The 17,031-nt window shown below is 34.0% G+C and overlaps 1 protein-coding gene across 1 annotated transcript; it reads left to right on the top strand.

Moving 5' to 3' along the window:
• Positions 1 to 4,008: 4,008 nt before the first annotated feature.
• Positions 4,009 to 17,008, top strand: LOC129803390 (putative tricarboxylate transport protein, mitochondrial). The gene is made up of 3 exons (XM_055849880.1): positions 4,009 to 4,205; positions 9,268 to 9,481; positions 15,494 to 17,008. Exons 2-3 carry the CDS (start codon positions 9,277 to 9,279, stop codon positions 16,246 to 16,248), a joined length of 960 nt encoding a protein of 319 aa, XP_055705855.1. The 5' UTR covers positions 4,009 to 4,205; positions 9,268 to 9,276; the 3' UTR covers positions 16,249 to 17,008.
• Positions 17,009 to 17,031: the final 23 nt, after the last annotated feature.

Genomic DNA, 17,031 nt, shown 5'->3' with positions numbered 1-17,031 from the left:
TTGCTATAAATTAATTCTTGGTAATATCAAAATTGTTTACAATTTTTATTATTTGATGACAAATAATAAACTTAATCAATAAACCAATATTTCATTTATTAATTTAAATATTTATATTTTTATTTCTTATATCCTCAAATTGATATTTGCATTTTGTCAGGTGATAATTAAAAATATTCTTTTTTTCTGTTGATAAGCTTTAAAATATATTTAAAAATTTCGAAAGGTAATATAAAAAATCTACGGGAATCGAAAAATCCCGTAGATATTTTTTAATAAATTAAGAAACTTCTTTTAAAATAATTAATAAAATAATTTTTCAATTTTTCAATTTTTAATTCACAATATCTTTACTAATACTAATCAAATGATAATAAGTAAATAAATAAAAATAAAAAATTAAAGAAAAATATGATTAAAAATTTGATGTTTTATGCGTATTATTGCTTAAATTTCAAGGAAGCAGTCTGGTATTTTATATAAAACTTAACTTTCAATTCATTTCGGAGGTTAAAATCGACGCTAAGACAGCGTAAATTTAAGAATTTTACAGAAGAATATTTTATAAAAGTATTTGAAAATTCATATTGGCATTTTATGTTTATGTGTTTTCGGTTGCAGACTTTTTATTTATTTATTAATGAAACCTTTTTAGAACCAAATCGATTTTCTTTGACCCGAAAGAGAGTATAATTGCAATACTAATGAAAATTTAGGTCAATTACATAAGCTGTCCTAGGTACCCGTTTGAGTTCGAACAATAATAAAAAGTGAACAAGACAACTTATTTGGAATTTCATGATTCTCGGTAGGGTTGAAAGTTTGTAAACGATACCAATAGACTTATAAAAGCCGCAAATCGAAAAAATAGTGAGGAATACTTGGAAATTCCCACTAGTTTTTGTTTGTTTACATTCTCCCCGTACTGGCAGAGACGGCAGAGACATCAGCTGATTACAGTAGAGTCTCCTAAATTCGAACGCTCGGGGGGTATTTTTGACATTTCTCACCTCCCAAATTCGAACGATTTTTTCAAAACTAACGAAATTTGTGTAAGATTAAATTGTGCTTTGAATCAAATTCTCGCACTTTTTCGCAAGTTTTAGTGGTAACATACTTCCTTTTCATTTTATACGATAATAATGTATGTATACATTCAGGAAGAAGTACATAAATATGATTTTCATTCACCTAGAATACGAACTTTCTAACATAACCTCACAATTGACATTTTGAATCCAAACGGCGTTCGAATTTGAGAGATTCAGATTTGAGAGACTCTACTGTAATTCTATTACGAAAAAGCACAGGCATCAGCGCCATCTTTTCTTCAACACTTTGTGGTGAATATGTATAACCATTTTTTTGGTTATCGAAGCTTTCAAAAATGGTTTCCGAAGCTTTCGCAAAATGGTTTCAGAAAGCTTAGGTAAAAATTTCTCCTGGCTCTGTGGGCACACTAAAGAGTGGAAATTCCCCAAACAGCATAGGGGTTTCCATTTGAATTTTCTTCTTTCGGAAAACTTGGTAACTTAGTGAATTTTAATTGAATTCCTAGAGAAATTTCTATGTACAATTTCCATTATCGTTCTTTGGGATTTTGCACCGAAATTTCGATATTTACGACAGGAGTTTTCTAACTAAAATCTGCGACGATTTCAACGAGAAATCAAGTGGAACCTCAGGAAAAATTACCCCACTGAGGTGTCGAGATTCCCTTGGAAAATTTTCCTTAAAAAATCCCTCTGAAAATTCTGCTAGTGCCAAGTGAATTCCCGATGAATTCAAGGGGAAAAATTTATGGGGAAATTACTACCGGTTTTCTTGGGGATTTAAAGGGAAAATTTCGTCCTGGTGATAAGGAGAACACCCTGGCCATTCCTAGAGGATTCCTATAAATTTACCGAGAAAAAGTCTTCGAATTTTCCAGACCATTCTCGAAGATTTCCCAGGGAAATCGAGGGGAAAATTCTCACCGTAAGAGGAAAATTCCTTCCGGAGATACATGAAAATTCCGTGACGAGTTCAGGGGAAATACTGGGGGAAATTCTGTAAAAGTTAAGCTTATACTTCGGGCGAGATGGTTTTGTGGTTGCAAAGTTCATATAGAACATCGAATATTTTATAAATCAATAGGGAAATTCAAGCAGCCGTGTGAGGGAGCACCATACATGAAAGTCATCAACTGAGTAACAAAAAGGATAAGGTAAAAAAGAGGAAAAAAATTGAAGAGATCTAAAAGAAAAAGAAGTACAAAGATAAGAAATAATAAAGGAAAAAAATAAAAGAGGAATGAAAAATGTGGGGATTTTTTTAAGGTTTTCCCAAGAATTTTCCTGAGAATTATCCTCAAGTTTTACCGATCTTTCCCGAAGAGTTCCCAAAGATTTCTTTGAGAAAAGTCCCCTAGTTTTTCCGACCCCTGACTTTTTCAGGGGTATTCACGGGTATATCCCTGGGTAAAATCTCTAAGTTTTCCTCACAATTCTTAGGAAGTTGGCCGCAATTTCCTTGAGAAAAGTTCCCATTTTTTCGTGTCATATTATCGAGGATTTCTCAAGGGGAGCCAGAGAAATCTTATCCCCCGGGGTGGGAAAGATTCCCTAGGAAGTTGCGTTACATGCCAATTCAGCATTGTTATTTGGCCTCCCCCAACTTTTCTCTAAGTACCCGTTGGAGAATTTTCAGTAAGGGCCTTGACAGACCTAAGGATTAGCCGAGAGGCGGCTTAGCGTAATTATATTAGAAGTAGTAGTTAAACTACATTTCCATCATTTTCCACTAAGTCGTCTCTTGGCTTAAGTCATAAGGGCATAATGCCCTAGACATACTTGCGACTTAAGCCGAGAGACGACTTAGTGGAAAATTATGGAAAATAAGTTTAACCATTATTTAGAATATAATTACGCTAAGCTGTCTCTCGGCTAATCCTCATGTCTGTCAAGGCCCTAAGGGGGTGCTGACACATTCTTGCGGATTTTCCTATGGAATGGTGCGGATTTTTTTATAGGGTCCCTCCAATTAAACAAAAACCACAATTTTTTCACAACTTCCTCAAGAAAATCTGTAAATGATTCCTCGAAAATTTTACAATAATCAAGATGCCTTCTTAAAACATCTTGAAGAAATCGGACAAATTCAAAAATTCACACATTTAACACTTCGAAGAACCCTAACTAAAAGTGTCACGGAAGGACCAAGTGGCAGCCGCTGCCACTTATCGGATTTTACATAATATTTTAATATTTTTACATATATTTTAACATTCGGAGCCTCAGTCAGTTCTTTTCTGGTGTCTGAATCAGAAATTTCACCTCCTTGGGTACTGTATCTAAAGATTTTTAACCATTCGATGTTGTCATCTTTATCAGAATCATGGCGTCAGGGAAAGTGGTCTGCCTTTGAATGCGGCAGCCTTTGAATATTTCAATTTTTCTCTTATTTTTCAAAGCAAAAATTCTACATATGAACAATAGTTAATACTATTAACTATTTTCTATTAACTTCGCTTAACAAAATGGATTTTGAGCTTTGGTAAATAAGAGAAAAATTGAATAATTCCCATAATTATTCATATTTCATACATATTTCCCAATTCAATATTTCCCATAATTCTTCTCAATAATTTGCAAAAACACTTTCAATTTGTTCTTTTAAGGCTTTTATACACTAACAATCAAGAAAATTACATCTGCAGAACATCAAACTGCCATATAAAATGCATATGGCAGCAACTGCCACTTGGTCCTTCCGAGTGCAGTTTTTTGTTTTTGCAATATATTTACATTAATATTTAATTTTTATTAAAACTTTTATAACGAAAAAATAGCCAGATAAATTCTGCACGCATTCAATCGGGTCTCCAGGCGAAATAATATATTCTTCACTATAAAGAATAAAATTGAAAATTAAATTGGCAGCGGCTGCCACTAGGGTCCTTCCAAGTGTTAACAGAAATTTCCACCAAAACATCAGACACTTCCACCACATTTCCACACCAATCCCCCTGGGAGTTTCTTTACTGGAACTTGGCATGCTTTCACATTTTGTAATACCCACAATTTCTCCTCCTCAGTTCGTGCTGCATTTTTCAACAGAATAGCTTTATTCCCCCCGAGATTTTTTCCCAAAAAGTTATGCTTTGAAGCACCACAAGTGATAAAGTCAACTGTACAGTTCATATCAGTGGAGATTTCTATCAGCATGTAAGTACAGAAGTAGATTTTGAGTGAGAAAATCTCCGCAAAGAGTTTTTCATGGAGTGATTATCTAATCGGTGGCAGAGTCCATGGGAGAATTGTGATGTAAACAGTTTATGGCCAAGACCGGAGAATATCTGGTATTTGAACAAGGTATTTGGGGACGTGGTGAAGGAGAAAAGAGTGCAAAATGATGTCTTTCTATGGAATCTGTCGGTCTTAGCAATTGAGATTTCTCTGCGCAAGCCCGCCGAAAACATTGTACGCTTCTCGTGCTTGTCGTCATGCTGATGCAGGGAAATACCGGTGGGGCCAGGAAAAGAACTTGATCTTCTGATGCATTAAAACACTTGAAATCAATCATATCTCAAGTGTTTTTATCGATTTTGTATAAATTCCTCGATTATGCAAAGTTCCTAAAACCCGGCCGGAGAGCGGTAGAAAAGACCAGAAAGTATTTGTGCGGTGTTCGTAAGGGGTTTGCAGCCGGACATCTCGTCTGGGAGGCCTAACAAAAAAGACAGATTGTTAGGGGTTAGGGCGAAGAAAATTCCTACTGGGCGACGAATCGGTTCCCTGTCTTTATTAATCCCTAAAGAGAGATTAGGTATTTGTCCCATGTCAGACTATAACATACCTCCGGATCGGATGGATAATGTTCTTTCTGGGCAAACAGTCGGATCCTGAACTTTGAATGTGTAAACATATCCTAATCAAGGATAGGGGAAACTGAGGCACCACTGAACATGGGGGTAGCACCCGAACAGTGAATTTTATTTTCATACTACAGGGGGTCCCGGAATTATGCATAGGGGAAACTGGGGCACCACCAAACACGGGGTACCACCAAACACTGCGATTTTTTAATGGGATATTCGACTTCAGAGGACAAGACTTATAGAAATTTATAGACGCTATAGGGATGCTTGTTCACTGAAGAAATGATAGGGATAGTCCAAGTAGTTTAAAAATAAAAATTAGTGTTTGGTGCTACCCCGTGTTTGGTGGTGCCCTAGTTTCCCCTATTTTCGGGATCGAGAGAAACCGCGCGAAGATGCCTTTATGCATACAAATTTGCATACCCTCAGGGGATTTCTTTTAAATAAATTTTATGTTATAGCTGCACTATTTTTAAACAAAAAAAGAAAAACTTAAATCCAACCAGAGCTATAAGAGGTCAAAGTTGGAAAATTGGCCGTCCTATATCTTCGGTTCCAATTAACAATTTGACCTAAATTTTGGGTTTTTGGTTTCGTCTCGATAAGCACTTTCCGATGAAAGATCAAAAAGTCACCACAGGTGGTGCAACAATAGTGATTTTTCTCAAAAACGCCCATTGTGCAAGTTGCTCAAGTTTTAGAAGAGTAATCTAGATTATGCAGTTTCCAAAAAGTGGAGTAGGTTCGATGTGGTTACACGATACACCCGAAGATATGAGGGGTCAATGTTCACGAAGTTCGAATTGCAAAACGCTAGAATTGCATAATTTCATGTATAGTCATTCGAGGAAAGTTAGAACAGTTAGTGGGAGAGATGGACCACTTCGCCTCCTGCCTATACCCTATGCACGATCTCCACCTTATTTGGTCTATTTGTGCCCTTCAACATTCTAATGAAAACCCCCAAGTTACAACTTTCTACCTTTAAAATTGTATGAGAAAATTGAAATTGAATTTTTTTGATGTCTGAAAAATGGCCAGAAAATTTTTATTTCGCCATAAGAATACGTGTATTTGCGGGTTGAGAAGAGATGGAACTTAATAGTTTTGGCAACACTTCCGGTGTGAATTTTGGTCAATATTCTTCAAAATCTTTTCAAGTAAATCGTAGAAATTATTTTCCCTAAATTTCTGGTAAGACTGACTTGATACACTCAGCGAAATTGCCATCGAAGTATATGAACCACATATTCCACAAAATAAATCATTTATACTAAAAAAATAAAATAAACTCCAATAAATTCAATGAAATAGTGTTCATGTCTAAAATCGCTTCCCTCCTATTCTAAATTAATAAAATAAACTATAAATATTTTGCTAAAATTAGGGGTGTTCCATCTCACCCTCACTTTTTTTGAGTGTCTTAAAATGCAACTTTTTTTTTAAATCCTATTTTTCGAAGTGACTATTTTCATCTAGGCATTTCTAATATTGATATCTTATATTTAGAGTCTTCAAATGATAAACCAGTGAGATTCGTCTTTGTCTTGAATTCAAAACGTATCCGCAATATTGAATATAAAAAAAGTGTTCCATCTCTCCTCGAATGACTATACATAATCCCGCGTCCCTTGTACTTGAACTATGACGAACATTTGTTCAGTGAACAAGCATCCCCATAGTATCTATAAATTCATAACAGGTCTTGTCCTCTGAAGTCTGATTAATAATCGTAGTGTTCGTAGCTACGCCGTGTTCGGTGATGTCCCAGTTCATCCTAATCATGTTGACCATGTTGACCCACCACCATTTGTGCAATTGCGCCAACTTCTTAAGTCCTTGGCCAATTTTGAAACGGCACACAAACTTTTCACCGAGAGGGAGTGGACGTTCCAACGAGCAGCACCATTAGGGAAGACTGTGGCAAAAAGTCACAAAACGGATATTTTAATTTTTTTAGAAACTACCCGAGCACCTACGAAATTTATAATTTGCGCACTTTTATAAGAAATTTACCGCTCTACAATGTGAAAGTCATTTTCTTCTATTTTGTAAGGAAATACATTTATCGAGCCGTTCTCTATACGGTGATTTTGTGACCATTCTCAGAAATGCCAGGGGAAATTGTACCAGGCATGGGATATTATCACATTTTGATTCCTTTTATTACGGGATTCCGTAAATTAAAAAAAATACCTGGATTAGGGGAAAGTGACCATGCTTTATACTGTAAAATGATTTCCAAGGTTTGTGATTATTTTCTGATTACCACACAAACCGAAGCGATTCTTCCACTATGATAAAAAATGTCTCACTTATTAGGTTCATAATCCCACCTCAAATAGTTCCTGAAAAACCTTAGATTTTCCTCAAGAAGAAAATGGAAATTCAGTGGCGATTTTTATACAAGTTGGGTCCGGGGCCTTCCTGTATAATAATTGAATCGACAATTCGGAGGCCCATTTTCACTGCAAAAATTTCATCGAATATAAAAAATTGCACATCAATATTTAGACGGAACTCTAATCTATCTGCTTAAATCGTTTGTACGACTGGTTTTTAGTTTTAAAATCACTTTTATGTAATTTTTCTAAGCCATGTTTTTATGACATTAGGGCACTAGCGAAAACCATTTTTTCACTTTGAGTCCATGAAAATGTCACTCAGCAACCTTAAAATTCAGGCAACAGGGTTGAAGGCAATGTCAATTGTCGATAAAATTGGAGGATTACAAAAGGTGTAATTATGAAAGAATCACATCTAATGATAGAGTTACCACTTTTAAATTATAATTCATGGACACTTTTTTAAATATAGGATGGACACAGGTAGAATTTATGAATTTGTCACCACCCACAAAAACAGTGTTCCCAAGTAAAAATATTTTTACATAAATATTAGTACTGATGAACCCTCTATGTGCCTATGATAGCAGTTTTCCTAAACAGCGACATTAATTAAGAAAAAACTTATGAAATATCATGTATTGAAATTACAGTTTTGGACCTATTTTTGATTTTTGCTTCCTAAAACTAGGAAAAAAGAGCTAGGTTCCTAATTTTTTCAGGAAGTGTGAGACTTAGGACCAGCTATTAAAATATATTGCGAAGAGTCACAACTATTGATTAACACAAGAAAAAAATAGTTATTATCAAGCTTGGATCATATCAAGCATGGTCACTTTCCCCTACATATTTTCATATGAAATTTATTCCTCTACAACTTTGTAAAACATCGTTTTCTCTATCTGAGCGAGAAAAGCGCTTTTCAAGCTATTTTACAAAAAAAAAAAAACAGTCAAGACTGCAAATCGTTTGGTCAATACAAACATCAATCGGAAATTGTTTCGGTTTTGTTACTTTTTACCCCAAGTGGCCATTTTTAATAAAAGGATTTCTGGAGAAAAGAACATTTGTGAAATTCTAAAATAGATAGCGGATTCGTATTCAAAGAATCCAAATTGTTTAGAAAATATTCACCAGTGCATCAATTTTGAAAAATAAGTAGGTAATAATTGTTATCTTCTGCAAGGAAAATATTTCAAAAATAGGGTTAAAAAATTCGATTATTTTTTATTTTCTAAATTCCTTGTTCGATTTCTAAGAAACTTACGACATTGAAGAAGGTCTATGAAGGCTATCTATAGAAGAAAAATTGAGCCGCTGTCTTTTTTACCTTGGAAGATATTGAATTTTGAATTTTTCGATTTGTGACTTTGCCCCAGTCTCCCCTACCGAATAGTTAGAGAATTCTTAGAATTTATATTTTAAAATTTCATTTTTAAATAATAAAATTGTTTTACATTGCAAATTAAATTAAGAAATTAATTAAAAAATATTCTTGCAACATGCAGCATTATCATTAAATAATTAACCAGTGTTATCTCCTATTGTTGTATACACAAACTTTTTAATGACTTTTTATTATAGTGATTAAAGGGATTTAAAGAATTTGATAATTATTTAACACCAAATATGAAGTGTTCAAAACCTGAAAAACTTTTCCTACAATATTGAAAATGATGCTTGTGTGATACTCTGCCCCATCTTCCCGTATCATTGTTCACACGCTGCCAAACTTTTAGATAACTTATTCTAATCATACCAAAAATTTTCGGCAATAGTCTTTTACGTCTTAAACTATTCGAAGTTAGCCGTATGTAAACATAGCCGTTGAAATCACTTGAATAAACTCAACCTGAAGCGTCGAATTTATTTATCAGACGATACTCCAAGACAAATATTTCTATTGAGATAAAAATAAATGTCTTTCATGTAAAAACAATTTTTCTGTATGTAAATAGATAATAGAAATAGAGAATTTACATAGATGACCTAATATATATAATTTCTTTATTCTATATTCACTTTTAATTTTAATGTTAATTTTTATTCAATTTATCTATTTAGTTCGGCAAAATGTACAACTTAGCTACAAAGCGAAACTCAGGAAATCCATTCTATCGACCATGGATGGACCAAAATGGTGCTGCAGCAGCTGCAGGAGGAGCCGGCGGAACCAGTGTTAAGGGCATCGTAGCTGGAGGTATTACAGGTGGCATTGAGATTTGTATCACATTCCCCACCGAATATGTGAAGACACAACTGCAACTGGACGAGAAGGGTGAGTGAAAATTCTGCTTTTTAGTGCTTTTTATGTAACTGATCGACAGATTTATTTTGGTCTATTCACGCTTATCGCTGTCTATGATTGTGTAACCCTGATTTTTCCCATATTCCCAAGGAAAAATTGTGTAACGAATTGGCTTATTTTTTTCTCCTAGTGACTAATGACACAGCAAGCCATGTTTATATGTTGCATTTTGTCTCGCACTTCAAATTTAGTTTTTAATCGAATGATTTCAATGCCTACTTAGTTGCATGGATTGGTGCTTAGACTGCTTAAATTTGCTTTATCTACAGTTTTTTGTTTTTTTTTTCGGTTGCTTTGTGTATTAACTATGAACATTTATTTATTATTCACACTTGGGTTCAAATCAAATTATATATTATTAATAAAATGAAAAAAAATTAATCCCTTGAAATGGTGGAATTAAACCAAAAATAAATTAACCGTCGCACAATTGAGAATAATTTTATAGGTCACCAAAACATAATCAGTTTAAAACGACCAGAAATTCCGGCTAACATATCTAGTACTTATTAAGTACGTAATAAGAACCTAATAATGCAATGTCTAATTTTTAAATAAGCTGTAGGTAGAATAATTAACTATACTTACCAAGCTTACCAAATAGGAGATAATGGGGATAATTCGAGTACCATCTTGTCTTGTGCTACTCGAGATGTGATCAATTGATAAACTTTTGTAAGAGATTTCCAACTCAAGGTTAGAAAGATTTTGCAATCAACACCATTTGCTGGGATTTTATTATTAATGTCATCGAAATCGAAAATATTTTGTAAATAGATAGATAGTTACTGTATTTTCAATCTGTGACTTGGTTGCATCTGTTGCCGTCTTATCATTACTGGGCTCACCAGGCAAACGGCAGAAACCCTGGATCATAGACCGTATATGCCACTCATACCATCAAGTAATTTCAAGATGTTTGACTTTGAAATGTCGAAAATAATTTTTTTTGGCTCTAAGATTTAAAAAAAAAACCTTATGAAAAATTTCGGATTAGAGGACTGTAAAAGGGAGATCTATATAAATAGTAAGATCACCTGTGCGTAATAGCAATCTTAATAAATATGATAAAACAAATAATAGTAAATAAATAATAGTGGTAAAGAGATATTACAAAAATAAAATTTTTTATCAAATTTTGGTATGGAAATACTGAAATTAGAAAAAAAATTCTTTTAATCAGTTTTTATAAGCCCTATATTTCTTTAACTAATTATCACTGTGCAGCAAAATAATCCTGTTGCAACCCTTCAAGAACGAGAGATTAAAAATTAGGGGTCAGAAAAACATTTTTGCTATCTTTAGATTAAAAATGAATTAAGAAGAAAGGATTAAGAGTGATATAACTTGTTAGAAGTTCCTTAAAAAATATCAAAGACGTGGCTCTGTGACGCAGAGGTCTTCGGTTACATCCTGATCGGAGCGTGTTTTGTTCGAAATTTAAAAAAAAAACGCAATCTTCCCAGCGATTCATTAAGGCTTAATAAAAATTAAATTAATTAAATTATAAAAATTAATAAACGCCAGAATCGAACCCGGGACCAATTTCTAAAACATTCTGAGTTGTGAAACCCTCATCAAAAGTACGTAGAGGTGGAACAAAATGGCCCGCAAGCCATCTAAAAAAGGTGGAAATCCTCTGGAGAATTTTAGTTTTGGAATTCTAGTAAAAGCTCTCCATGAATGCTGTCAGTCAATTTTCACTCACAATCTGGGAATCGCAATTCTAGCAGTTATGAAAAATCTGCCGTGATATCTTCATTTTGCTTTTCCCACTGGTGTGGTGAGAGTATCACCAAATCTTAGAATTCACCGCCAGAGTATGAATTCTAAGATGCTGTGAGAATTTAATTTGACAGTTTCTGTGAAGGCTTCACGAAAGTTTCACAGAAAGCGAATCTAAGCGTCCGTGAACTTCTCGCGTGAAAAACCCACTAGTCAATATTTTTCTCCGAGCAAAGTTCGGATGAAAAGGTTTTCACGGATAGATTTTGGCTATTTTATGTCAAAAATCTAATGGGGATACTTCTTTTAGAGGTCCTCTTAGGTCAATTCATGTTAATACATTTAACTCTTTCCGGACCACAACATATCCAGCGAACGAATTTCAGTAAAACTCACTTTATTGTAAGTCTTAGTGGTCAAATATGATACTTTTATAGAGAAAGAATTTTTTTCTCCTCTGGGAAATTGGAAAACTCATGTGTACTCTCGTCTCCAAAAGAACGGAAAGGACACAAACTTCAATTTTCCCAAAGCCAATATTATCGATTTTGTAAACTATTTGTGCGTGTCAAAGGACTCCTGTACGATGTTGATAACTAAAACAAGGTGAATTATTCACCAGTATCTTGTAAGATGTCCAGGAAGTGCTAAAACAGACACCCAGCTCCTGCTTGTAAACAGATTCCTCATAATATTTTACACATAACACTTTAAAATACATTTCTTTCAACACAATGTCATTGTAGACACATTAAACTTTCTCAAAAGCATAAAAGACACTTCCTGGACAATCAGAATTCACCAAAATCAGAAAGAATAGGAAAAACTTCCCTGAAAGCAATCTCCCGCGCTACAGATGTCAAAATTATCGGCCATATTGGCAAAAATGTCGCTCCAGCTTGGAATTTTCTTACAGTAGACTCTCGCAAATTCGGCTCTTTTAAGATCGGGCTACTTTTTAATTCGGGCAGCGGACATTTGAAAAAAGTTTGTTGTAATTTTTCAAGTTTGATTATGATTATCAAATGAATCAAATATGCTCAAATTTGGCATGGTTTGTCTTAGTTTTGATGTGATTTTGCATTATTGAGGGATTTTCATGCAATTTACGATATATATCAGTGTGTAAACTCAATATCTATAATGAACATGTCGCCCGAATTTCTGTCTAATTCGGCTGACATTTCGGTCCTATATGCCCGAATTTGAGAAAGTCTACTGTACAAGGTTGGTGTCAAAAAGCAAATGGCGGGCATTGGCGGGATAACCTTACATCTGACCTCTAGATTTTTGGGGACGAGAGTACCCATAAAGTTTGAATAAGTTTTTTGAAAATTTAAGAAAATATTGTATTTCGAATTTATGCAATCTATAATTGTTAGTTATCATACTTATTGGCCCCGTGATGTTTTTCCTTATTCTGGCTTAGAAATATCAAAAAAGTCACAATATCTCCAAGGAAGCAGAAAATCGAAAATTCACGATTTTTGACCAAAAATATCTAAGCTCAGGAGTTAATTAGGATCTTGCAAAAAATATCCTAGATTTGGACATCCTTATAGTTTGTACTTATCCAGAAGAATCGGATTTTTATCGATTCTAGATAGTCTAAAAAAATTGTTGTTTCCATGGGTACCCAGAGTCCCAAAGGAGACGAAAGAGTTAACTCTGTAAAAGTATCATATTTGACCACTAAGAGTTACAATAAAGTGAGTTTTACTGAAATTCGTTCGCTGGATATGTTGTGGTCCGGAAAGAATTAAACAAAACGAATAAACAACAGTCACCTCATTGGGTTTTTCATTGGAAAACATGGTCGATCTATGAAAAAATCAATGGTGAAAATGTACACTTTTAATTTTTCTGAGAAATTAACAAATTAAAATTTGTGAATATGAAAGGATTTTCGCTTTATTTGGAGCATCATTAACTAAATAATGAAACTGTGGTATAGAAAATATATAAATATAGCAATTTAGTACTGTATTTATCTTTAAAACAGTGACGTTTCCATTCGGAGCAGCGAAAAATTTCCATTTGGAGCAGGTTTTGAATTAGCTTAATTTACCCTACGTTGTTGAAGCTAAGACGGCGATGGGCACTAAAGCTGTCTACACATTATGAGCATTTTTTAAAAAAATTCTTTAAAAAATTTTTTAAAAAATTTTTAAAAAAAAACTGTTTTTTAAAAAAATTTTTAAAAAAAAATGCCTCCACACTAGACTTAATTTTTGTAAAAAATTTCTGACAGATTACTCTCAGCATTTCGCTTGGGATTATTTTTCATGAAAATTTGTCATTTGAGTGGTGGAAAAAGTGTGAAAAGTGTTTGTTGGAATTCCCTGGGATAGTTGTTAGTGAATGTTCGTGGAAAATTTTCCAAAATTGCAAAAGTGCAGTGTTTTTCTACAGAAGTTGTTCCCAGTGGAATTAATATTCCGGAGTGTGTGAACATAACCTCAAAATGTTGTTTTTCCCTAAAAATTTTGTGTGACTATCGCAGTTATTTATGTACAGAAATTGTTTTTCTTTGCGATAATCTGGAAACCAAGACATGCTCATCAGAAGAACCGCAGAAATTACTCGGAAGGACAAATTTGTTACCAGGAACAATGGGTAGAGTGGAGAGGAAGGTGTGCAGCTCGAAAGATCCTAGATTCCATTGATCAGCAGCTCTTTCTGGAAAAGCTTCAGGACTTCAGGAAAACTTATGGATACGTTTGGATGAACAGGAGTATTTGTAACCAAGAACATTGACGTAAGTACTATGAATATGCTAAAAAAAAAACTCGCTGATTTTATTGCAAAGCTATTCCTGCAAAAAATTCAGGACTACAATTGGAAGAGCATGATAGTGGATGAGGGGAAGGACTTTGAGGAATAATTAGAAAGTGCTTCACCAAAATTCCTGCAAAAATTGATCCAGTGCAACTCTACAAATTTGATTCCGGATACTGGATGACACTGATTTGATTCCGGACACTGGTGATAATTATGATAAATTTTATGAAAAATAAATTCTCATATCTTGGTTTCCAATCCGAAATCTTTTATTGGTTATCCGGTGTACATTAAATCCTTCTCCCTCTATCCACTACTGTCCAAGCAGGAGTCCCATGGAGGAAGCAAAAGTTTGTAGCCATCTCATCCTTGTGCTTCCGGATGGGAACATTTCCATCGTGGTTGAAAAGGAGGAATAATGGGAGGTGGTTCTGGGGCTTCAAGTGATGGGCTGTGGTAACTACGGATGACTCTTGTATGTACTAGGATCTCCTCAGTGGCTCTGAATAGGTCTATTGTCTTGATTGATTTACCAGGTTCATGTTCCAAAATTCTTCAATTTCCTTCTTTCCATTCATGTTTTAATTTGGTGCACGAGGTTACTGTACCATAACAATCTTCAAGAATACACAGACATCACAACTTTCGGCAACGTCAAAAGAAAAATCAGCGAAAGTGTTCCTCCAAAGCTGGCTTTGATTCCACTGGGAACAACTTCTGTAGAAAAACACTGCACTTTCGCAATTTTGGAAAATTTTCCACGAACATTCACTAACAACTATCCCAGGGAATTCCAACAAACACTTTTCACACTTTTTCCACCACTCAAATGACAAATTTTCATGAAAAATGTCTCGAGTTGCTGTGATTTTTTAAAAAATTCTTTAAAAAACTGTTTTGTAAAAAATTTTCCCAGTGTGTAGAGGCATTTTTTTAAAAGAATTTTTTTAAAGAAAAAACCTTGATTTTTTAAAAAAATGGGTCGTTTTTTTACAAAATCGCCTACACACTATACAAATTTCTGTAAAAAATCCAGTTTTTTTAAAAAAAATTTCACTAGTCTGGAGGCGATTTTTTTAAAGAACTTTTTTTAATGTCATTTTTTACAGAATTTTTTGATAATGTGTAGACAGCTTAAAGCTACAACATTTCATTTACTAATTTATCATACACTTAATCATTTCGGCTTAAAGATTTGTATTTCTGTAAATATTTGTAATACATGTAAGAAAAGCATTAATTTTTTGCATAAGTGTATGTTTCTGTTTGTAAAATGTGTTTTTGTTGCTTTGCTGTAATGTTGGTGAAATGTTTTCAAATGCGATAACTAACAGAGTAAGATCACATCATTTCTTTTCTTTCTTTTTCTAGTAAGTATCTTTTTTCACTTCACTATCGCTTATTGCACATAAGTTATTGAATAACTTATCCTTGACACTTTTACCACTTCATTTAGAATTGAAATTTTTCTTGTAGGTGCCCTGAAGAAATACAATGGCATTTGGGATTGTGTGCAGAAAACCGTGAGAACTAATGGATTTTTCGGTCTCTATCGTGGTCTCAGTGTACTATTGTATGGTTCAATTCCAAAATCTGCTGTTCGTTTTGGGGCATTTGAGAAGCTAAAGGGGCAAATGATGAATGATAAGGGTCAATTGTCGAATAGTGGGAAGTTATTGGCGGGTTTGGGAGCGGGTGTTGCTGAAGCAATTTTTGCCGTTACCCCTATGGAGACCATTAAGGTGAAATTTATCAATGATCAACGCAGTGCCAATCCCAAATTTAAGGGTTTCTTCCATGGTGTTGGGGCTATTGTGCGTCAAGAGGGTATTTCGGGGGTGTATAAGGGTTTAACGGCTACGATCATGAAACAGGGCTCCAATCAGGCCATTAGGTTCTATGTGATGGAAAGTTTGAAGGATTGGTACAAAGATGGGGATCCACAGAAACCTGTGCCTAAGTTAGTTGTAGGTGGTTTTGGTGCTCTTGCTGGTGCTGCATCGGTTTATGGTAATACTCCAATTGACGTTGTAAAGACACGCATGCAAGGTCTAGAGGCGGCAAAGTACAAAAATACAGCGGATTGTTTCATGAAAATCTGGCGCAATGAAGGTCCCTTGGCCTTCTACAAAGGCACCGTGCCACGTTTAAGTCGTGTCTGTCTCGATGTAGCCATCACCTTTATGATCTACGACTCATTCATGGAGCTCTTCAATAAGTTCTGGAAGTAGTTGGCATATGTAGAACAAGGGATAGTAGCGAAATTCTTAATTTCTGCAACTTGCTGCATTTTCTTCTTATTTATTTTTGTTTTTTTTCTATTTTTGCTGTTTAAATCATTCTTAAGTCTCCTCAAAATCACGGAAAAAATTGGTTGTGGAGAGAAAGATAAGTTTTTAGAAGTTTCAAAAAATTATCTTTCATCAAATTTGCAAGTCCAAAAACTTAAAGAAATACAATCCCCAAAATGTACATGAAGAAGAAGAAAAAAACAATATTTTTATAAAAGTAAATATTTTAGACTTTTTCACAAGTTACCAAGATAAAAGAAATTATTGAAGAATTTACAACGATTTTGTAGATACAATTTTTTGTAAATGGTACCACAAAACGGGTTCAATATTATACACATTCCGGGAATGATAAATAACTTTATTCTGGCATTTATATTTATATAACAAGCATATTTTCTTATTTTATACGCATTAAATCTCTTTTTCTTATTTACTTTTCTTTGTTGCACATTTTTCACTTGCATGAATCTACCAATTTTTTAGAGAATGAGTAATAAATATATCTAGTCTTGGACACAAGTGTATAAAATACATGTACTAATTGCGATGATTACATAAAGTAAAAGAAGAAATTGTTTAACTGGAATTATCATTGATTGCTTAAAGAATTTTATTGGAAGTGTTATCAATTTATTGCCAATTTTGTGTTTCAATCATAAAGGTCGTGAAGCAGAAAAATAAAATATTTTAAAAAGAATTAAACGTGCGTTCTTACTTCCT

This window comes from Phlebotomus papatasi, chromosome 2, assembly GCF_024763615.1.
Source record: "Phlebotomus papatasi isolate M1 chromosome 2, Ppap_2.1, whole genome shotgun sequence".
NCBI lineage: Eukaryota > Metazoa > Arthropoda > Insecta > Diptera > Psychodidae > Phlebotomus > Phlebotomus papatasi.
This window is presented reverse-complemented; position numbering and strand designations above follow the sequence as displayed.